The following is a 23,606-nucleotide window of genomic DNA, read 5'->3' on the forward strand; positions in this document are numbered from 1 at the left end:
GCTCCTGCTTACCCCTCAGGAGTGAGTTTCAGCTGCCAGCCAGTCCTGGAATTATTCAAAGAAGTCAATCACATCAGAAGTCATCCCATTCTCTTGATACAACAAAACCTCCCTTCCACCGTCCCTGCCTGTGGCTCTGTGGTGTGAGGTGACCTTCTCCCCCAGGCCGTGAGTATATGTGAAAAATAAACTGCTGTCAACCTTATCTATCCAATGTCAGGTGTTCAGCCATTCCGATAACCCTAGGACACGAATTCCTCCTTTACCAGCTGGGTGAATAGAAGGCAATTAAGATAACTACCAAAAAGGGTACCAATATCTAAGATCCTTAAGTACAAAGCAGGAGCATGGGTGATTTCTAATGGATTATCCTGAGAAATCACATTGAAGGGTACATAAAATTAGCTTCATGATACCTAATTATATTTTGTATATACATCCAAATAGACTCTGCTATGATAAACTCAAGCAATTTTCAAGTTAAAGGTAGTCAAGTTACATGTTATAGAAATGTGACATATTTCATGTTATAAAATATTATATAACATGTAACATTAAATACAGATCCCACTGTAACAAAATGGTGGGAATTACAAGGAAACCAATAGTTAAACTCAAAAGACATCTGCTTTCAGTTCTAGATCTTATTTTATCCATACCTACTTAAGTGTCTCATTTTATAACAGCAGCCACAACCTGCAATTGGGATTTCCCATTGACATGGGTAAAAGGACAGTAGGCTCCTTGGGAGCCTATGAGTAGCCAGAGAGGGGCAGGTTAAATTGTTGTGTATGAATAAATCAGCCCACTTCCTTATTGGAAACTATACATGAACAATTCTATTTACCATTTCTCTCCCTTGGATACCACCCACAAAAGAGCTGTCTTAAAGGTCTACTCTAGAACAACTATGAATCACCAATAACCCCAAAGACCCATGGAACCCATGTCTTTCTGGGAACACCTGGGGATACAGGACTATTTGCTCAAGACTGGGAGGCTCTAAGGGGTATAGGGAAAGGACTTGGGTTTCTTCCTCTACTCTTAATCCCATGCATCAGTGTATCTTTCCACTAATTGGACCGCTGACTTGCTTCTTGTTTACTTTAACCTTCCTTGATTGATAAACCAAAAAAAATCATAACATTTCCATTAAACTTGGGTAATATCTTTGAAAGCTAGAGTCAGGGAAAAATGGAAAGGAAGTGGAAATAAACATTCATTCAAGAAGTGAGATAAACAGACCCACTTTTGACAAGGTCAAAAACATTCTACTCTAGTCTGATACCTTTCCAGGAACAAAGGAAAGACAGTAAAGAAGAAAAAAACACTGATTCTAGCCTAAGACAGACCTGCACTGGAATCCAGCCAGGCTCCATCATTCATCTGGCTGTGTGTAACTGGCTAGCTTTTTAGGCTCTTTAATTTTACACCTCCCTAAAGGATAAAATTGAGACAATACCACCTGCTATGAAGATTAAATGAAAGAGTGATGGTGGTATAGTGGTTAAGTGCTCAGCTGCTGATAGAAAGGTTGGCAGTTCGAACCTACCAGCCGTTCTGCAGGAGAAAGATGTTGACAGTCTGCTTCTGTCAAGATTACAGCCTTGGAAACCCTGTGGGGCAGTTCTACTCTGTCCTATAGGGTTGCTATGAGTCAGAATCGACTGGACAGCAATGGGCATAAAGATTAAATGAGACAATGTGAACATGCCTGGTATATGCAATAGACATGAAATGAATGCAAATTTTTAAATTGCATGAGGAGAGGGAGAATATCTTGGTCCTTTACATTAAGTGGGAACCCTGGTGGCATAGTGGTTAAGTGCTACGGCTGCTAAACTAAAAGGTCAGCAGTTCAAATCCCTCAGGCGCTCCTTGGAAACTCTATGGGGCAGTTCTACTCTGACCTCTAGGGTCACTATGAGTCGGAATCGACTCGACAGCAGTGGGTTTGGTTTTAGTTTTTTACGTTAAGTAAGCAGAATGGCAAGAGGAGCAAGAAGTTTTTGTTCTTGTTTACTCCTAGTAAACACAACTTAGCATTATACCTGGTCTCTCTACTTCTTGTATGAATGAATTAATAAATGAGTGGACTTTATCCTAACATCTCACAGATGTGTAGTACAGCCTGGGTTGGCAAACCCAGTCTGCTGTCTGCCGTTTTTTGTAAGGCCTGCAAGCTAAGAATGGATTTTACATTTATAAATGATTAGGAGAAAAAAATGAAGAATATATACTTTGTGACATGTGAAAATTACACAAAACTTAAATTTCAGTGTTCATAAATAAAGTTTTATTGAAACATAGACAAGCTCATTCATTTTTGTACTGTTGGTGGCTATTTTCATGCTACAACAGCAGAGTTTAAGAACTGTAACAGAGGCCATATAGCCCACAAAGACTGAAATATTTACTTTCTGGTCCTTTACAGAAAAAATTTGCCAACCCTCGGTATAGATCACTCACGAGAAGCAGTATATCTGCTTTGGAGAAAAACTGCCTATGTACGAATCTTAGCTTTGCCACTTACTAGTTATATGAAATTGAAAATTTTTAACCTTACTATAGCTCAGTTTCCTCATCCATAAAATGGAGTTAATAGTAGTGCCAACCTGACAGGGTTTTATGAAGATTAAATGAATTAATTCAAGTAATGCACTAACAATACCTGATACATAGAAAGCTTGCTTACTCACTTGCATGCTCCAACTCTCTCTTTCCCTCTTTCCCCACATTCGTACATATATATATATACACACACACACACACACACACACCAAACCCCTATAGGACAGAGTAGAACTGCCCCACAGAGTTTCCAAGGAGCACCTGGTGGATTTGAACTGCCGACCTTTTGGTTAGTAGCCGTAGCACTTAACCACTACATCACCAGGGTTTCCATATGTATTACCTGTAATATCAAAGGAGTCCCTAGATGGTACAAACAGTGCTCACTCAGCTGCTAACTGAAAAGTTGGAGCTTAGAGTCCGCACAGAGGCATCTTGGAAGAAAGCCTACTTCTGAAATATCGGCCATTGAAAACCCTATGTTCACTCTGCCTCACGTGGGGTCGCCATAAGTCAGAATCAACTCCAGGGCAACTGGTTGAAGCTCAAGTTCATTAAGAAATATTAAGAAAAATAAATTATTGCTATAGACACTTAAAAGCCTAGAATTGTACTTAAAAAGTTACTTCAGAGAGAAGCTTCTGCATTGTCAGTCATGTGAAACAGCTCATCACCGCTTATATGTCTGAGTAAAGAACTCCTGCACTGAAGTCATGTGAGCCATGGTTTTACAGCAGGTCACTCAGGGGCTTGTTTTCCATGTTTAAATTCACTGCTTTTTTTTTTTTTTTTAGTAGCTTACTACTTGTACAGCAGTATCTCGAAGCCCAGAATAATTAGTTACATATCACAAAAGGGTCTCTTATATATTAATCAATGTAAAATAATGAGTAATATGGAGGTATCCCACTTCACCTCAAGATACTTTTTACAGGTCCGTTTTAAAAGCTAGCTCATCCCTCTTTGGTAAATAAACATCACATTGATGACAACCGCTATGAGCAACACAGACCAAAAAGGTCTACATATGACATAACAAGCCTTCACCTTTATGCAATAAAGTTGCTGATTCCGTTGGTCATGTAAATCTCCTTTCTCAATGTAAAGCACAGTATGATTATTTCTTTTTTAAATATAGATTTTCAGAGTAGACTGCACTTCAAAACACTGATCACCTGCTCTGAGCCACAAGCTAAAGGCATACAAAAAAGAGGAGAGATGGGAAGTAAGGAGAAATTAAGATACCATAAAACAGTTAAAAAGAGAGAGAGAGGGAAGAAATGAGCGAGTAGAAAGAGAAAGCATCACCCATTCACACATTTGTGTGTATACATATACACATTATCACAGATGTTTTATGAAGCTCCTGGTGGGTTAGGCTTGGTGTAGGAACTGAGGTTATGCACGTGGAGGAAACAGTGCTGTCAGCCCATGTCTCTCTCATGTACCTTGAAGATAACAATAGCTTCTGAGGGACAGAGTGTAACCACTCCTCAACTTTCCATTTATTTGAAAACTTTCCATATTACAAAACAAAACAAACAAGCCAACCAAATTCAAAACCCTTTTTCTCTTGAGTGGACTGGAGGAGGGTAATGAGAGGGAAAGGAGGGAGCATTTTACTTTTTACTTTATGCACATTTAACTTAAAAAAAAAAAGATTCTATAAATTTCTATAATTAAAAAAACATAACACATAAAGAACAGAAAATCCCCAGTCTCCCTTTCCTGGTTTACTAATCTTAGTTCTTTTAAGCATTCCTCATAAACAGTATTTTTTAATACTTGGGAAGGAAAGGTTAAAGGAAAGGTGGGAGGACAGGCAGGAGGCAGCTAGTCCACATGTGGTTTTCCCCTCAAAAATCAGATCATGATGATACGTGAATTACGACAACAATTTTCAGAATATTTCCTATAGACAACCTGAAACTGACCATACTTCTAATGTCCTAGGCTGTCTTACCTGCAACATCTCTCCGTTCATAGCCAGAGATTGTACTTGCAGAATCCACCTACAGAGTACTGGCAGAATAAAAATTTACTGGGGCTAAGATTTCAATGAGCAGAGAGCGACAACATTAATTCGTAGAGTACAGAAGAGCGTACGAAAAATATTTTTGCTTCTTAACCATGCGAGGGTTGAATGAGAATTAAAGATGCTCAGAATTACGACTACCAAGAGTCAATAAGGCCACATTCAAGAAAACAGCTAAGATCTCATTTTAGCCTACGTATGAAAGCATCAATAATCACTCAATAACCCCCGGGTACAAAACATACCTAAACTCATTTTACCATCAAAAAATCTCTTGAACCCAGATAGAGACAATGTATTTTTGCAGTATTTACATTTTGCCTCACAGAAAGATTCTGTATTTTTTAATGAGATCAAAACCCATTTTTTAAGTCAGAGAAACTTTCACCCTTCAGATCTTTATTTTTATATTCGTCACTAAAGCCTTAGTACCAATGTTCATTTTAAAAATTCCCTTTATAATTCCCTGAATATGGTGCTCTGCATAGAGTGAATGAACAATAATTACCTGTTAACTAGAAACAGTATTTAATAGATTAAGAAGAAAGATGTAATCTATTAAAGAGCGTTCATAGGGTAAGCATATTTTACCTGGCTTCCTAACAGCAAAGACACGGGATTTTATCTGTTGTACAGTGATAATGCTAAAAGATAAAGGTGAGAAGTTCCTATTTTTTAAGTTACATTTTTCTAAAAGTTACTGTAGCTTTCTTAGCTAACACACATTTTTTCCATCTGTATGCCCAACTAGTCCCTACTGGGGTTTGTAACACAAAGTATTTGAATTTAAGCCATACCAACACGTCATATAGAGACAACTGAGCAAAGAGCCTGAGATGATACATTTTGGCAGACAGATACATGTTCAAATCCTGAAACAGTTACATGGATAATCCACCCTACAAGGGAAAATATGTCTTCTGCAGGTTTTCTGTGGAGAACATGTTTTCTATAAATTTCTATTAGGCCCTTGACTTAAGAACAACTTAGCAAATTTTTGCTCACTCCAAAACTACCTACAGACTACCCGGATTTTTTCACTTTCAGTCTAATTACGTGTGAGACACAGGGACAATTCTTCATTCTAAAAAGAGTTTCATTAAACTCTGACTTATTTTAGTCATACAACTGTCTTTGCATTTTTTAAAAAGCACATGAAGATATCTTAAGATTGACTAGCATGGCAACCTAGACCCCTTGCCTCTTTCTGTAGGCTGGGTGAGAGGACTGGTGGAGTTAGAAGAATGGAATATTTGCAGCTTAATTATTCCATAATATGGAAGGATGCTCACTAATCTGATAAAGACAGAGGCGTGTGAGGTCTTTTAACTCAATTTCTCTTCTCCAAGGGAGCTTTGTTTTAACAAATAGCAGCTCTCCCAATCAGTATAATTGCTTTCCAAAATTAACAGATGTTTCCTGTGCATTCTGGATGCCTGGACAGTGGGACACTGGTTTACTCCAAATGCAGCTGGATTCTGACCTCATACAAGTAAAAGCAATATTTAACCTGACAACTGTTTGCTCAGATGTGACCACCTATCTTGTGCCAGGTATCCGCTGGGGCAAGGATACAAAGGCGCTTGCAATCTTACAATATTTATTCTCATTTATGCTGATTTTTTTGTTTGTTTGAAGCGGGAGGGAGGTGACCGGGAGGGGAGGTTGCCAAAGTGCTATGACAGAATAATAAGTTAGTGCTGTACAACAGTACAAGGCACAAGTAATGCCTTCTACAGCTTGGTATACAGTAAAACAATTAATATAGTAAATGTTAGCTATTACTTTAATTATACTATAAACAGGATATTTCAGGCAATAAGCTAATGAAGGAAGCAAGAACATAAGTATCCAAAAACTCACTTCCTCATTCATTCTTTGAATGACAAAAATTTTGAAATGGAAGATGGATTGGTGGTTGCCAGGAATTAAGGGTAGGGAGACGGAGGCGTGTGGTTATATAAGGGTGACATGAGGTTCCCTGGGGTGATGCAAGCGGTGGTGGTTGATATATGAACCTATACAGCTGATAAAATTGTACAGAACTACATACACACAAATGAGTACAAGTAAAACTGAGGGAATTTAAATAAGACCGGTGGATTGTATCAATATCCTCGTTGTGTCTCCAAATGTTGAGACTGGCCTGAGATCAGGACACTAAAAACAAACAAAAATGGTTGCTGTCGAATTGATTCCCACTCATAGCCACCCTATGGGACAGAATAGAACTGCCCCATAGGGTTTCCAAGGAGTAGCTGGTGGGTGCAAACTGCCAACTTTTTGATTAGCAACCATAGCTCTTAACCACTTTGCCACCAAAACCCCCCAAAAAAACCAAACCCGCTGCCGTCGAGTCGATTCCAACTCAGAGCGACCCTACAGGACAAGGTAGAACTGCCCCATAGTTTCCAAGGAGCACCTGGTGGATTTGAACTGCCGACCACTCGGTTAGCAGCCATAGCACTTAACCACTATGCCACCAGGGTTTCCACTGCGCCACCAGGGCTCCATAATCAGGGATAATTATTTGGTTTCTGATTTATCCAAGGGGAAATTAAGTTTATTAACATCTTTCTTTTATTTTATTTTAGGTGAAGTTTTACAGAACTGGCTTCTCATTAAACAGTTAGTACACATATTGTTTTATGACATTGGATAAGAACGCCAGGACATGTCAACACTCTCCGTTCTCAACCTTGGGTTCCCTATTACCAGCTTTCCTGTCCTGTCCTGCCTTGTAGTCCTTGCCCCAGGGCTGGTGTGCCCCTTTAGTCTCATTTTGTTTTATGGGCCTGTCCTCTTTGGATGAAGGATGAACCTCAGGAGTGACTTAATTACTGAGCTAATAGAGTGTCCTGGGGCTGTACTCTCGGGGTTTTTCCAGTCTCTGTCAGGCCAGTAAGTCTGGCATTTTTCTGTGACCTAGAATTTTGTTCTACATTTTTCTCCAGCTCTGTCCAGGACCCTCTATTGTGATCCCTGTCAGAGCAGTCAGTAGAGGTAGCCAGGCACTATCTAGTTGTACCGGACTCAGTCTGGTGAAGGCCGTGGTAGTTGTGGTCCATTAGTCCTTTGGACTAATCTTTCCCTTGTATCTTTAGTTTTCTTCATTCTCCCTTGCTCCCAAAGGGGTGAGACCAGTGGAGTATCTTAGATGGCCGCTCACAGGCTTTTAAGACCCCAGATGCTACTCACCAACGTAGAATGTAGAACATTTTCTTCATAAACGATGTTATGCCAATTGAGCTAGATGTTCCCGGAGTCCATGGTCTCCATATGCCTCAGCCCAGCAATTTGGTCCCTCAGGGAGTTTGGATGTATCTATGGAGCTTCCATGACCTTGCCTTTTGCCAGTTGTGCTGGCTTCCCCAGTACTGTGTACTGTCTTACCCTTTGCCAAAGTTACCACTTATATATTGTCTATTTAGTGAAGTACAGTAATTTCTGTAAAAGTAAGAAATAAAATCTAAAAACCCAACTCTCTCTGAAGTAGTAGTTTAACTACTAGGGAATGCAATCATTTGATAATTTCCCCAGTAGCTGTTAAAATGTTACTATGTGTTTACATGAGAATCAGAGACCTTTGAAATGAACTGTCATTAGACAGGAGTCTTTAGGCACCAGGGTCATAGGATACTGACAGATTGAAGCCACAGGATTTTTGCAGTCTTCTAAAACAAAACTCTTCAGAGCAGTATCACTCCATTGCTCCTTTTCCATCCCATTTTAGCATAAAGCAGTGGGGAAAGAGGAGAGGCAGGAGACAAGTGATGGAAGGCAGTAAAACATATAGACTAAAAATTAACTATACATACATCCCCTTTGATAATGAAAAAATAAGGCCAATTGTGTAGCTATTTTGGGGTAGGTTTTAATTTGAATTAAATTGAGGGCAAAAATGACAAACTCATTAAAAGTCTGAATTATAGGATATTTTAAAAGAAATACTGTTTGAGTACTTTGACATATATGTATCTACCTTTAACAGCCAAGTAGAGGTCTTACCAGGCTTGCTTTAGAGAAGCCTGTTATAATTAGCACAGTAATTATTTTATGAAAAAACATTGTTAAAATGCCCAGCAGGGTATACACAGAAGGAATTTAAATACGTTTTCTATTATACGATTTATAGCAGTTATTTGCTTACAATAAGACAAACCAAGATCGGTTGAGCCTAAGCAGGATGAATACAGATGCCAAATTAAATGTCACAAGCAGCAACTTGATCATTTTCACCCTGGAGGCAGATTCAGCGAGCTCTTTGTGACCAGTGTCAGCAGCTCCAACAATGACAATAGCAGTACTCTACCTAAGAGCTTCTCTCAACCTATAGCCCTGACTGAATGGGCTCCCTTGTCCAGCTTCCCAGGGCTTGCCCATTCATAACTCTGAAGGCTCTGGACATTCTAACTCCTCCCAGAAATCTTCAACTAATGAGAGATAGTATTTCATCTGTCTCTTTGGACAATAGGAAACCCTGCTGGCATAGTGGTTAAGAGCTATGGCTGCTAACCAAAAGGTCGGCAGTTCCAGTCTACCAGGAGCTCCTTGGAAACCCTATGGGGTAGTTCTACTTTGTCCTATAGGGTCGCTATGAGTCAGAATCGACTCGACAGCAACAGGTTTGGTTTCTGAAAAATAACCTTACTATTCTGTCACGGATTGAATTATGTCCCCCCAAAAATGTGTTTATCAATTTGGCTGGGCCATGATTCCTAGTATTGCGTGGCTGTTCTCCATTTTGTGACTGTAATTTTAGGTTAAACAGGATTAGGGTGAGACTGTAACACCCTTACTAAGGTCACATCCCTGATCCAATGTAAATGCAAAGGGAAGCAAGCAGAGAGTTGGGGACATCATACCACCAAGAAAGCAGAGCCGGGAGCAGAGCGTGTCCTTTGGACCCAGAATCCCTGCGTGGAGTACCTCCTAGTCTGGGGAAAGATTGATGAGAAGGCCAACAGAGACAGAAAGCCTTCCCCTGGAGCTGACGCCCTGAATTTGGACTTTTAGCCTATTTCACTGTGAGGAAATAAGCGTCTCTTTGTTAAAGCCATCCACCTATGGTATTTCTGTTATAGCAGCACTAGATGACCAAGACACATTTAAGTCTATGATGAAGAACCACATATAAAAGGTATTTTAGCCTTACAAAATTATTTACTTTGAGGACTTATAGATAGTGAACTCTCTCATTAAACTAAGGTGCTTTAGAGATCATAAAGTACTTGACAGAGAATGAAATGAGGAACAGAGATGACAGATAAAAAAGCAACTCTCATGAAATCATGGGGAAATATGAGGCATAAATAACATTTTCTGTTTCATTACTGTTCATTACTGCAACTAGTAAATGACAGGAACCATATTTAGCTTGCTTTGTATACCAGCCACAACTAAGCTGACCAAACGTAAACATGAGATGATTAATTCCGTTTCCCAACCTTTGAAATACCTATTACCTAACTATAAAGGCTTTCCAGTCAATGAGCTCTTCTTGCATAAAAAATCTGGGACCTTGGAAAAAGCTCATTAATGTCTATACATGCCACTCAGGTGTCTGTGTGTTTTCCCTCTAGACAGTAAGCAATTTTGGACAGGAATATTTTGTCCACTGTGGACTCCTGAGTAGAAGATTCTCAGACCTCTACCAATATTAAGAACAACAACAAAAAAATAAAAGAATGGCAAAACCAACAGCTCATAACCAGTTGCCATCGAGTTGATTCTGACTCATGAACATGATCTGATTTACTTCTCTAAAAGATCAGTATCATACATTAAGATCAATGTACCAGCAGCTCAGGCTCAGAAAACTTCATTCCATACTCAGTTAATCTATATATTAGCAATGTGCCCTTGGGCAAGTTACTTAACCTCATTATGTCTTCGTTTCCTTGTCCATAAAACAAGATGACAATAAAATTTACCATATATGGCAGTAGGAACTAAATAATACAGTGAAACTTATGAGAACAGGAACTCGGCAAACTGCCTCGTTTTTTCAGGTCTCGAAAGTTTTCCACCTTTGACAGGGTGCAATCTTAACACTTTTCTACCACTCCTTTTAGAGGCAAATATTTGAGTTTTCCTGCTCTTAAAGGTTTCCCTTACACAGGTTCTGGCTTTCACAGGTCTTACTGTGCATGCAAAAGCTCCTAGCATAATGCTTGGCATGTCTGAAGTACTGAATAAATTTGTAGCTATTATTACCCAAAACACCTATTGCTGTGGAGCCAGTTATGACTCAGTGATCCCATAGGACAGAGTAGAACTGCCCCATGGGATTTCCAAGGCTGTAATCTTTAGGGTATCAGACTGCCACATCTTTCTCCTGCAGAGTGGCTATTGGCTTCCAACCGCTGACCTTTTAGTCAGCAGCCTTGCACTTGCCCACCACACCATCAGGGCTCCTGGCTGCTATTAAAAAAAAAAAAAAATCAACCATAAAATCTATACTATTTGATGTTAACAGCATTTCTAATCTTTGATACTATCTGGCTGACAGACTTTTGGTGAGGTAAGGAAAACATTAGATTGAGGGAGAACCAGAGAGTTTGGGGGAAAGACTGTTTTATTAGCATATATTAGTAGCATCAGATACTTGTTAGCTGAAAGTTTCTCCTTAGTTTGAATATTAACCCCCCTGAAACCACCATTTTAATGCAGCTGTGTTCAACCCTCCTTCCTGAAGGGGGTAACTATATCTGTTATGACAGGAGAAAAAAAGCCAACAATGCAAGCAATGCTGAACCTTTTTCCAACAACTGAGACCATAAATTCTCTAAATTTTGCCGTCTTTTGAATGCTTCCAAACCAGCAATGTTGCTGTTATAGTTGTCACTGAGTAGATTCCAAGGCAATGTGGTGTTTTGAAGCCACCATATTGGAGCCCTGGTTTTGTAATTTCCCGTATCTGCAGAAGGAAAGTCAACAAGTCTCACTAGGCCTTGGTTTCATGAGGCTGGATTAGCAATGACTTCTTTAGTTCTAAAATTTAATAATTCTATGACTACATTTACCTAAAATCATTAAAAAACACACTTTAGTTCCCAGAATTTTCCAACTACTTGATTACCAAAAGAGGGCTCTATTTAAGTTTTCTTACCCCCAAAACTCTAAAAGACTAAGATTTCAGAAACTTTTGCTACCACATAATTCATACCTGGACTCCTGAACATTTTCATTTCTATCTTTTCCTTCTTCCCTCCTCACCTCTCCCTCCCTCTACCTACACAGGGCAGTGTAGAGGAACTGCGCTTTGTCCTCACGTTTCTAACAGTGGAGCTGTGGGTGAAAAATTAAGTATAAAAAAGCCACTCATTTAAACTGAAATCTGTTTACCTGTAACTGCCAATATATCTAAAGACCAATAGAAAGAAAAAAAGTTACCAATTATTCCTTCTTTATACATTATATCCACTTTCCCAGGCTTGACATTAGAGTTGCCAAACAATTCAAAACCAGAAATTCTTTTCAGATTTTCTTAAGCTATTTTGATTTTTATTAAAAACCAAATCTATTGTTTAATTTCTAATGTTTCAAATGATACTAAGATACCAAAGTGTATCAACTGTTATAAACATGTTACCAAGAAACTGACCTGACATAAAATAAATGAATGACCTAACTAAAACAAAGTTTTTGACAGAATCCACAGGAGCTAAAAGAACAAGCAGTTACAGCATTTCAAACATACAAAGGCTAAATGTGTTTGTTTTCCTTTTTATTTTTATTTAAACATTCAGGGGAAACTGACTTTCTTTGTTCAGAGTTTATTATTTCACCTTTCCTGCAGGAGAAACCAAAATACTTTGATAAATGGAAGACTCTGATAAACAGATCCTTGAAAATTAGGGCTCAGAACCACTAACCCAGTTACATTTGCATTATTGTCCACTTTTCCTGAGATCATTTTTCCACTATGACTCAGTTTCTTTAAATATAAAAGAATAAAATGACACCAATACAATCTCTACTCCAATTCATGGGATCCTGGGCAGCGCAAACAGTTAAACGCTGGACCGCTCGCTGAAAGGTTGGTGGTTTGGCCCGCCCAGGGGCACCTCAACAGTCAGTACCACCAACACCAATTCATGCTAATATGGAGTCAAAAAGGATCTATACTATATGTAAACAAGAAGGGCTGTGACATCTGGGAAAGAAAACTACAAAAGATAGCTGTTCTTTCTGGATATACTATTATAGTGCTTTATTCCACAGATAGCCTATTTAGCCACCCCAATTTTTTTTTTTTTATAGCTCCAATGAAAGATTACCGCTGCCCAATGTCAAAACTACTTGCAAGTACTTTTTTTCCTCTAGAGATCCAAAAACACAAACAATTACCAGACCCAGACTAAACCACCAAAGTAGTTTTTCCATACCACCCAGAAGAAACTAGGCAGTTCCACTCTTGAATTTAACTTCTAAAGTTAATATTGAATGAAAAGGTCAATATTGCTTTGTTGTTTCCCACACCCAAATGTGCTATAATTTAAACAACTCCTTGAACCTAACAGAGTTTCAAGAAAGTTGGTATTAAAATAAATAGGCTAATATAAACATGTCTACTTTTCTTTTCTTTTAAATCCAAAAGAGTTTCCCCTAAATACCAAGTTTATCTATGCAATTCCAGGAAAAGATGATGAATTGAAAAGAAATGTCTGGAAGACCACAGAAAGCTTACAAAAGTAATACACAAGGACAGGCCTTATCTGAGTTACAGAACACCTGAAATATGAACATACTCATCGCCTTATGAACAAGAGCCCAGATCTGGAATTCCCCTGAACCACCTGGAAGATCAAGGGGGCAAAGAAGTTCATCTTCCCCACCTCTTCATCCTGTACCCTACCTCCCCCCTTAATATTTTGTTTTCAACTCACTAGCATTTTCCTCCTCAAACGCACCAGCATTCAAGAGTCCCCAAAGCCATTTAATTTCTTGCTCCATTTATTCCAGTCTCATTCTTATTACCTTCTATTGCATATTTCATATATTAGACAGCTAAATATAATTTTGTAGGCTAGCTAGGAACCTAACTCCCACACAGTTATTTCTACTGCAAAAATGCAACAGTTAGTTGCCGTTGACTCTGACTCATGGTGAACCCATGTATGCAGAGTAGAACTACTTCATAGGATTTTCAAGGCTGTAATCTTTAATCTTTAAGAAGCAGATCACCAGGCCTGTCTTCTGAGGTGGCTCTAGGTAGGTTAGGATCACCAATCTTTTGGCTATTGCTTAACCATTTTCACCACCTAGGGACTTCTCCAAACCTTCTACTAAGGTTTAATCCATTCACAAATTGGTAGATGGCTTAATTATCATTACCTCTTAAAATTTACACAGCCCTGGTGGCACACTGGTTAAGAGATTGGCTGCTAAGCAAAAGGTCGGCAGTTTGAATCCACCAACTGCTCCTTGGAGACCCTATGGGCCAGTTCTACTCTGTCCTGTAGGGTTGCTATGAGTTGGAATCAACTCGACAGCAACGGGCTTGGTATGGAACCTTACAGCAATTAAAAATGCTTAGGAAAAAAAAGAAGACCCTCCCTCCCCCACCCCCAACATCTACCCTTCCCCAAAAGGTTCACATTGAGAATATTTCTCTAGAAAATAAATGGGCCAGAAGCTCATTTTGCAAAGCAATTTCTGTCTCACTGATGTAATTAGTTCCAATTTTATGAAAATAAACTCACTACGTCCTTGATGGAAACCCTGGTGGCGTAGTGGTTAAGTGCTACAGCTGCTAACCAAAAGGCTGGCAGTTTGAATCCACCAGGCGGTCCTTGGATACTCTATGGGGCCATTCTACTCTGTCCTATAGGGTCGCTATGAGTCAGAATTGACTCGACATCAGTGGGTTCAGTTTTTTGGATTCTGGTGTCCTTGACTAAATTATAAGATTTTTAGATCTTTACTATTCAAAAATTTAACAAAAAACCAGCAATGGAAAAAAAATTTTTTTCCAACTGATTATGCCTAAAGACAATACTGCCACTTTTTTTTCCAGAACAGTGTATACCCATTCCTCACTTAGTGACATGGTTAGGTTCCAAAAACCAGGTTGTTATACAAAAATGGAGGATGACCACATTAGATCCAAAATAGAGGATGGCTGCAGCATTACATAACTGCCAAATTACATCATCACATATCTGTCAAACCACTAAGAATCATGGCCTAGCCAAGCTGACACATAACTACAACCATTACAGCCAATGTTACTCTCACCTTGTGCCTCAGGATTTGTTACTGCCAGATGTACATTGTTGATGCTCAAAAGAGTTAATTTTTTTTTTTTAATTTTTATTGTCCCTTAACTGAAGGTTTAAAATAGTCAGATTTTTTACTATTGTCGTAAATGTGAAATGTCAGATAACGAGACTGTCGACAAATGAGTAGGTATATTTTCACCACGCTGGATATACAGATACAGATAGACACACACACACACACACACACACACAAAATGGAGGATACTTTTTCTTCTATCCCTGACTAAAAACATGCCTCTAAAAGTATAAAGTGACATTCTACCACACCCAAGCATATATATTTGATAAATTACCATTCATGTGTAGACAGGAAATGAGGACCAATGCAACACAGCTGGACGAAGTACTGCAATTTAACTAATTCTTACTACTCATATAAAAGGAAAAAAGAAAATCTTTATTGCCAAGAAATAAAACCCAATGCTTCTAACTGCAGTTTCAAATGTAAGGTAAATATGTAAACAAACAGATTTGCCAAAACTGTGTGGCAACAATTCCAATGCAAGAAACAGAAAGTTAAATAGCCATACAAATTTTTGATATTTCCTGAGCTGATGCTGAAAATAACTTACAGGAAAGGAAGGGCTGCTGTAGAGATCTATGAGTCTTTCCCAGCCCCCACCCTCTAACTGGGCACAATCCCATCTGTGCTATGACAACAGGGAAATGCTCATTAGGGTATTACTTTATGCTTTAATCAGTATATTAAAGTCCAATAATACCACCAGATGGTAAATGCAACCAAAGAGGGCTGACTTCTAGATTGGAACTGATTTATAATACAAATGCCAAAACAGGACCTGATAAGACCTGTAATGAGTGCCATCTGGCAGACTTTTAGCACAGTTTTGTGTTTAAAATGGAGGGGAGAGGACTTAGTACATTCCTTCATCAGACATGAGGGTGCACGATTAACTAAGAAGAAATAATCTTGAAGTTTATTTCAATTTTTCTTGAATTCTGGTACTTGAGGAAGACCAAAAGATAAATCCAACCTGTCAAGTGACAGGTGACTGCTGGGCAGAGTTTCAAGGGACAGCAGTCCACATTTGCTGATTCCACTTCCTCTCTTCTCAATCCTTCTTGGTCTGGAATCTGACTTCTTCCCCCAGGGCACCACTGAAACTGCTCTCATCAAGGTTAGGAAATGACTTCCCAAATGCCAAAGCCAGTCATGCTCACTTTCAAACAATCACGCTCACTTGGCTCAAATGTAGCCAGCTCTGTGAACCAGTCTTCAATACCACAACTGGATACACAACTCAGATGAAGCTTGGATTAACAAAATCGTGTTATTCTATCATTGTCTGTCGCCTCTATGGACACACATTCCTTGAGAGCAGGCATTCCCTTTCACCTTTGAAAGAACAGTGTCTGACACATAGTTGATTATTTACGGAATAAACAAACTCCTTTTGAGAACCCAGAGCAGGGAACAAATGATGACCTAACTGGGAACAACTCAAGCTAAGGTTTCTACAGCTATGGGAACTCCCACCTGCTTCATCTTCAGATTTGGCCGTTCTCCACCCTCTCCCCCGCCCACCCACTAAGAGGCTTCCCAGTGCTACACCTTACCCCCATCCATCTTCCCCTCCAGTTACTTATCACTCTCGCCTGGTGTCAGAAACTCAATTAGCAGAATCACACTGTTAGCAATGGAGAATTGGGAGGGAAAGAGGAAACGGATAGGAATAACAAGGAAAAAAGGAGTGAAGAAAACCCACTGCATGCTAATTCTCAACTAGCCCACCCTTCTCATCACTCCCAATACCTTTGTCACAGCAGTGTAACCTCCAATTTCCTCATTCTTCTTTAATAACCTCACCCTTTTTCACAAACCCTGATGAAGGCCTCAGACCCTGTGGAGTTGTTTCTCGGGGGGCGGAGGGGGGCGCAGGCCTCAACAACACATTGGCCAACTCTCCATCTTCAGTCACAGCTGGTATCAGAGGAGCACACAGAAACATTGACATGAAGAATTAACCTGACTGGAAAAGAGGTAAAGGATAGGCCAGTACCAAACCCACTGCTATTGAGTTGATTCCAACTCACAGACCCTACAAGACAGAGAAGCACTGCCTCATAGGGTTTCCACGGCTGTAAATCTTTACGGAAGCAGACTGCTACATCTTTCTCCTGCAGAGTGGCTGGTGGGTTCGAACTGTCGACATTTCAGTTAGCATCTGAGTGCATAAGCACTGTGCCACCAGGGCTCTTAGGCCAGTACAGTAATGGTTAATATAATTTGGGAGCTAAAGTGGGACCTTAACCACCCTTTCCAGCATCCTTTCTTTGGGAAATGCACTCTGAGCTCCAAATTATCACGACCTTTTAGAACACAGCCCTATTTAGAATTAGCACCTGCCACAATTATTTCCTGATAAATTATAAATATGTTGTTATAAACTTGTAAACATTAAGCTGTTGAATTTACGAAATATCTGTACTCAAAAAAAGTTGGTCATATAGCCCCAGGCTTGCCAAGAGATTGTTTACTGATCCAGAACTTGGTTGGTTATTGTTACAGATTGAGCTATGTCCCCCCAAAAGACGTTATAAATCCTAACCCCTACACCTGTGCATGCAATCTCATTTGGGAATAGGGTTTTCTTTTTTATATTAATGAGACCATCAGTGAAGGGTGTATCTTAAATTACTTTTGAGAAAGCAAGTTTTAAGGACAAAGTGGGGAAGATAGATGCCACATGGAGCTTTCCAAGGATCTCTGAGAACAGCAAACCAAGAAACCAAACCAACTGCAGCTGAGTCGATTCTGACTCCGAGCGAACCTATAGGACAGAGCAGAACTGCTCCATAGGGTTTCCCAGGCTGTAATCTTTTTTGAGCCACATCCTTCTCTTATGGAGGGGATGGTGGGTTCAAACCGCCAATCTTTTGGTTAGCAGCCAAGTGCTTAACTACTGGGCCACCAGGGCTCTGAGAACACTAACCCAGTGCCGTCGAGTCGATTCCAACTCACTAGAGAAGCTGAAACAAGAATTTTCCCACAAAGCAGACAGAGAGAGCTTCCCTTTAGAGCCAGTGCCCTGAATTTGGACTTCTAAACCCCTAAACTATGAGAAAATAAATTTCTGTTCATAAAAGCCACCCACTTATAAAATTTCTGTTATAGCAGCACTAAGAAACCAAGACAGTTACATACATTTAAAAAAAAAAAAAAAACAACTGCATGGAGTTGACTCCAACTCATACTGACCCTATAGGACAGAGTAGAAACTGCCCCATAGTTTCCAAGGTGGCTGGTGGATTCCAAGTGCCGAACTTTTGGTTAGCAGCCGAGCTCTTAACCACTATGCTACCAGGGCTCCAAGAACCTGTAAAACTAGACATTCTCTGTGAACTAGTCCCCTAGGTGAGATCCACCCTCTCTTCCCTGAGGATTGAGAAACTGGTAAAGACACTCTTCTGATTCATTCCAGCAGAGCTTAGGTTTAGGCTTAAACTTAAACATAGTTTAGGTCTGCATTGTTTCTTATCTTTTCAGAACCCTATTGCTGTTAGGTGCCCTCCAGGCAATTTCCACTCATAGGGAACTCATGTGACAGAGTAGAATTGCCCTATTGGGTTTCTAGGCTGTAATCTTTAAGGGAGCTGATTGCCTTTTTTCCTTTGAAGCACTGAGTGGGTTTGAACTGCCAATCTTACGTTAGCAGCCAAGCGCTTAATTGTTGCACCACCAGGGCTCCTTTTTAGAATCCTAGGGTGCTGGACTTTGAATTAATTATTCGAAAAAATAGGTTTATATTTTCAACAGGCAGGCTACCAAACAGGATTTTCACTTTGATCCTCTCAGCTCACCTGAAATGTATGACTGCCTTTTTTACCTTATTACCTTATTTTTATTCTTATTACCTTATTTTTGGGTGTCCAAATGTCTTCCTCATGAAAGCTTCTCTTTTTCTTTCACTGTCTATTCAATACTGTTTACAAAAGGAACAAGCTCTCAGGCAGTGTTGTTACTCTGACCCTGGCTAAAGGCTTTTGATTCAGCTGGCACATTTTAGGAATCTCAAGGCTGTTTAGGGCTCCCTGCTCCAGGCCCAAACAAAAATCTCTGTGGAAAGCTAAATTCCAAAGCAGAACTCACCCACTGCTCACCAGGCTGCCCTACTTGAAGGCCTGCAACCTGTCCAAAGCAGCCCTCAGTTTCCTGTGGCCTCCAGAAAGAACGCTCCTTCTAAATGCCCTCCAACTACACTGGCTGGCTGTGTAGTTAACCCCTTACAACCTGGCTGCCCCAACTCCAGCAGTGCTCTAATTGCATAAGAAGCTACCAGCCAATGGACAAGATCCAGAAATGAAGAGCCTGTGTCAGAGACAATGTCAAACCCTCCAGATTTAAGCCTGAGGGCCGAAAGGGAACCTGCCCAAAGGCCAAACCTCCAATTTCAAGAGAACATTTTAGTTTTAGCCAAGGATAATAGTCTATCACTAAGAAGCCAAATTCAAAATCATTCTTCTTTAACAAACTCTCTCTCTCTCTCTCTCACACACACACACACACACGCTACACAAAAGCATAATAAAAGGAGAATCAGTCGCCCTTGAGTAGACTCCAAATCATGGTGACCCCACGTGTGTCAGAGTAGAACTGTGCTCCAAAAGGTTTTCAACGGCTAATTTTCCAGAAGTAGATCGCCTTTCTTCTGAGGCACCTCTGGGTGGACTCAAATCCCCAACCTTTTGGTTAGCAGATACAAGATCAAATACAGAACACCAGACATGCCAATAAATAACCATATCATAAGAAAGACTGAGATAAAGGCTGTAAGAACATCATATTATAATTGGGAGGTCAGAATAGGACATGAACACTTCCCACTGGGTGATTCTGGAAGCTTCATGAAACCAAAGATTGCTAAGCTGGCCCAACAAAGCTGGACAAGATTTCAATAAGAGAGATACAGTATGTATTCCAGGGGCACGAAGTTCATGTATAAAAGAAAGAAAGCAGTTATGGTTCCTTACATTTTTTTCCTATATTCATCAGAAGTCAGCAATTAGCTTCAATGAGTAAAACAACTAATCCTCAGAGTGGTAACTTCTGCAAGTTTAAAAGTTTTTACCTGACAGAGACAATGCAGAATTTCAATAACTGTACAGATTCCTTACACTTAGCAAAAAACCCCCTCATTGACTGGCCAATTTTCTGCCCCAGGTTTCCTGCAATGACTCCTGAGTTGGTGCCTTGGAGGGCCTGAGACCTCTCTGTTCCAGACCTTCCTTGCAGCATCTACCATCCTTCTGGTTCTAATTCTTTGCATCAGCTATTAATAAGTCGACTGTTTCAAGCTTGCACTGCAAATATCCATCCCATCCCTATGATAAATGGAGGCTGCACTTTGTAATAAGAATTCCATAACTAGTCAGTATGTTTTGAAAAATTAGTGCTCTAAGAGTCCATTTTACTAGCTATTTTGAAGAGAAGACAAATAACCACTAATAATTAAAACACATCTAAGAATCAGTCATCGTAGCCAATGCTCAGTCTCATTATAGAAATGGGGAACACAAATTTTTCTTTTGTTTTTTTATATATGCTTAACTAAACCAGTCTCCCACCAGGTGATTTTCCCCCATGTACAATACTTATCTCACAGGGTTATTGAAAGTTAATTGCAATAATACATGCAAAAGCACGATGTGTCCGGCACCTAAGTGTTACCTGCAATGCTGAAGTCTGGATCCAAGTTGCAGCTGGCTAGCAGGAGCTTCATAAGGGTCTTCTACTTCATACACATTTGCATCAGTGTCCTCCATGTTGCTGGAATTGCGACATTCAAACTCTGGAGTTTTCCCTATAACCATAATGAATGGCAAGTTCTCATACGCCGGTGTTTCCTTATAATGGTGTATATTTTCATACTCTGGTGCACAGGCGCTTGTAACGGATCTGCAAGGGGCCTGAGATGATGACTCCCTGGAGAGCATTTGGTCATCCAAAGACTCAGCTCTAGGACTACTGGCCATGCTGGTCTGGCCCCGAGACTTCTTCCTCTTCTTCTGGGATTCCAGGCTGTAGTTATCTGCAGAATACGCCTTAATGGGTTTACTTCTCTTTTCTTCTCCTACCAACAAGCCATGCCAATCACTTTCAATCCCCTTCTGCTCCCCACCACAGAGGTTACCAGTGGTCATATCTCCAAGTTGGCTACTCTTAGACCAAAATTTCTGAAAGTCACCCTTCATAAAACAGGTGGACAATTTCGCGTTGAGCAACTTTTTCAAAGAGTTTTTCTTTTGAGAGTCTTTGCAAGGCTTAGTGCTCCTTTCCACATCCACAGCAGATAATGACCTTGCTCTAGGCTTGGTTAGGGCACTTAAGGGCTCACTATTTGAGGACATCCTCACAGACTTTAAAGATTCTGGGTTCCCCGAAAAGGGTAAAATAGGATGAGGTAATTTCCACACTGGCTTTTCTGAAGCCCGTTTAGGCACATCAAAGGAGGATGACATACCATGGTTTTGGGCACACAAATGCTGAACGTGATTTCTTTCTAGACTCTTCTCGGAATTTTTTTCTTCATTTGAGGGATAAGAACTCTTCTCTACAAGCTCCTCTGAGGCGGCCTTTTTAAGCACTCCTGCAGCAGGCAAGCTGTGTCTTTGAGGTTTTTTGGGAATAATTCTTAAAGAACTTTCATCCTTTATTGTAGATTCCTTTTGCATTTGATAGGCACACACTCCCGGGTTATATGCAGCAGGCAAATGTTCATTAGAAGTTAATTTGAGTTGCTTAGGCAGGCTCACAGATAAAGCACTGCATCCTGTAATACTGATCCCATTGTCCATAGCAAGTGACATATTACAGCCATCTACTGTCTTGCTGTCAGAACTCAAACTGGAGTCTGTATCTAAAGGAGATGCCATTTTTTCAAAGGAAAAAGTTTCAGGACACACAGCTTTCTGTGAATTGGCTAAGTCTTCTCTGTCGTAGTCAGAGTCCAGATTCAATTCATTTTTACTTCCTCGCTTCACTTTGTCCACCTGTTGCTGGTTACACAAAACATTCTGAGGAAGAACGCTAATTTTATTGTTCTTCAAATTGTCTTCAATAAGACAAGAAGAGCTACTGTCTGAATTCTCTGGTTCCTCAGTACTTTCACTAGGAGTGTCTACGTACCTTTGGCGTATCAGACGAGCAGTGCGAGTCTTTCTGGGCTTGGGAGTTGGGAATTTTTTGGTATATGGTACTAAGTGAATTTCTAAAGGACCAACGTCTTTAACTTCCATCTTCTTACTAACTTCATCTGAAGATATAAAATTATTCCTTTTGCCATTTTCCAGAGCTAATTGTTTGGATGAATGAAAGCAACTACTGCTTTTTCTAATACTATCCTGACAAGTTTCAACAATTTGAAATTCATCACTTGGAGGCTGTAGGAGGTGGTGATGGTCAGAGACTTTCTCAAAACTGGATGAGGATGGTGACAAGTCAGTAAATTCAATACTGAATTGCTTGTTCGAATTACAGCCACCATTCACGTCTGGGTTGTCTTTGGATCTATGCTTCGGTGGTGAGCTAAAGGGTGATGTTCCTTGTGTTAAAACATCTTTGAGATTCTCTTCTAGCATGCTTGCTTTTAAAACTACTCCACTCTGGCTCTTTACCTTTTTACCATGAGAATCACATTTATCCCTAGTTTTTACAGTTAAAGAGAACTCATCGATTTTACAATTTTCTAAATTTTCATGCATTTCCAGGGGCTCTAAAACAAGCTGCTTCACACAGGAATTCCCTCTATTCCCCAGTTTATGGCTACACTCAGAGCTGCAGGGGCACGCTGGTAAAATATAGTCACTGCTCTGGTTCCCTACATTCTTAGAATTGAAGTCGTCAGCATTTTCAGGTACTTTCTGTTTGTGCTCTTCCAGGTTCATAGTCCTCGATGGTGACAGACTGATGTCTCGAACAGGTGAGTCCTTCAGAACTTTTGGTTTCGGAGCTATTGCCGGCTTGGTTTTCTTTATTGACTGTGGAGCACTAGAAATCACAATGTCAGGTTTAGGAGCAACAGGAGGTGGAGCTGGTTTATTATTTGCCATCACAAACTTTGGCTTGGGGGCCACTGGTGGCTTCTTAATCTCTAGAAAGGAAAAAAAAAAAAAAAGTAATAATTTGATGACAAAATATCCAAAGCACAAAATGATACATGATTAAATTTTATAACATTTTTACTTTTAACAGTGTCTTAGTTGTCTAGTTCTGTTTAACAGAAATACTACAAGTGGGTCGTTTTAACAAACAGAAATTTATTTTCTCACGGTTTAGGAGGCTAGAGTTCCAAAGTCGGGGTGCCGGTTCTAGGGCAACGTTTTCTGTCTGTGTTGGCTCTGTGGGGAGATCCTTGTCTCTTCAGCTTCTTTCTATTCTTCGGCTCACTGGCAATCTTCATGTGGCATGGTATTTATCTTCCCCCGTCTCTGCTTCCTTTTGTGACCTAACCTACTCTTTTTATGTCTCATAAGACACCCTACATTGGCATGGCTTAAAACACACTCTACGCTGATACGGGCTCTTAATATAACAACAAAAAGCCCGTTCCCAAACGGAATTATAACCACAGGTATAAATCCAAACCCAAACATAGAATTTACAACACATATTTCTGGGGGACACACTACAATCCATAACAAACAGTGCGTGAACTTGCACTTTTGTTTACCAGATAGGTTATATTATTCTATTG

At 40.0% G+C, this 23,606-nt stretch overlaps 1 protein-coding gene across 1 annotated transcript in view; it reads right to left on the reverse strand.

Annotated features, from left to right (window-relative positions):
- FGD6 (FYVE, RhoGEF and PH domain containing 6) overlaps positions 1 to 23,606 on the reverse strand; it is a 142,580-nt gene that overhangs the window by 112,466 nt on the left and 6,508 nt on the right. The window contains exon 2 of the mRNA XM_049884083.1: positions 20,582 to 23,003. Within this exon, the coding sequence (XP_049740040.1) occupies positions 20,582 to 23,003 (2,422 nt within the window). The remainder of the gene's footprint in view (positions 1 to 20,581; positions 23,004 to 23,606) is intronic.

The sequence above is a fragment of the Elephas maximus genome, chromosome 4 (assembly GCF_024166365.1).
Source record: "Elephas maximus indicus isolate mEleMax1 chromosome 4, mEleMax1 primary haplotype, whole genome shotgun sequence".
Taxonomy (NCBI): Eukaryota; Metazoa; Chordata; class Mammalia; order Proboscidea; family Elephantidae; genus Elephas; species Elephas maximus.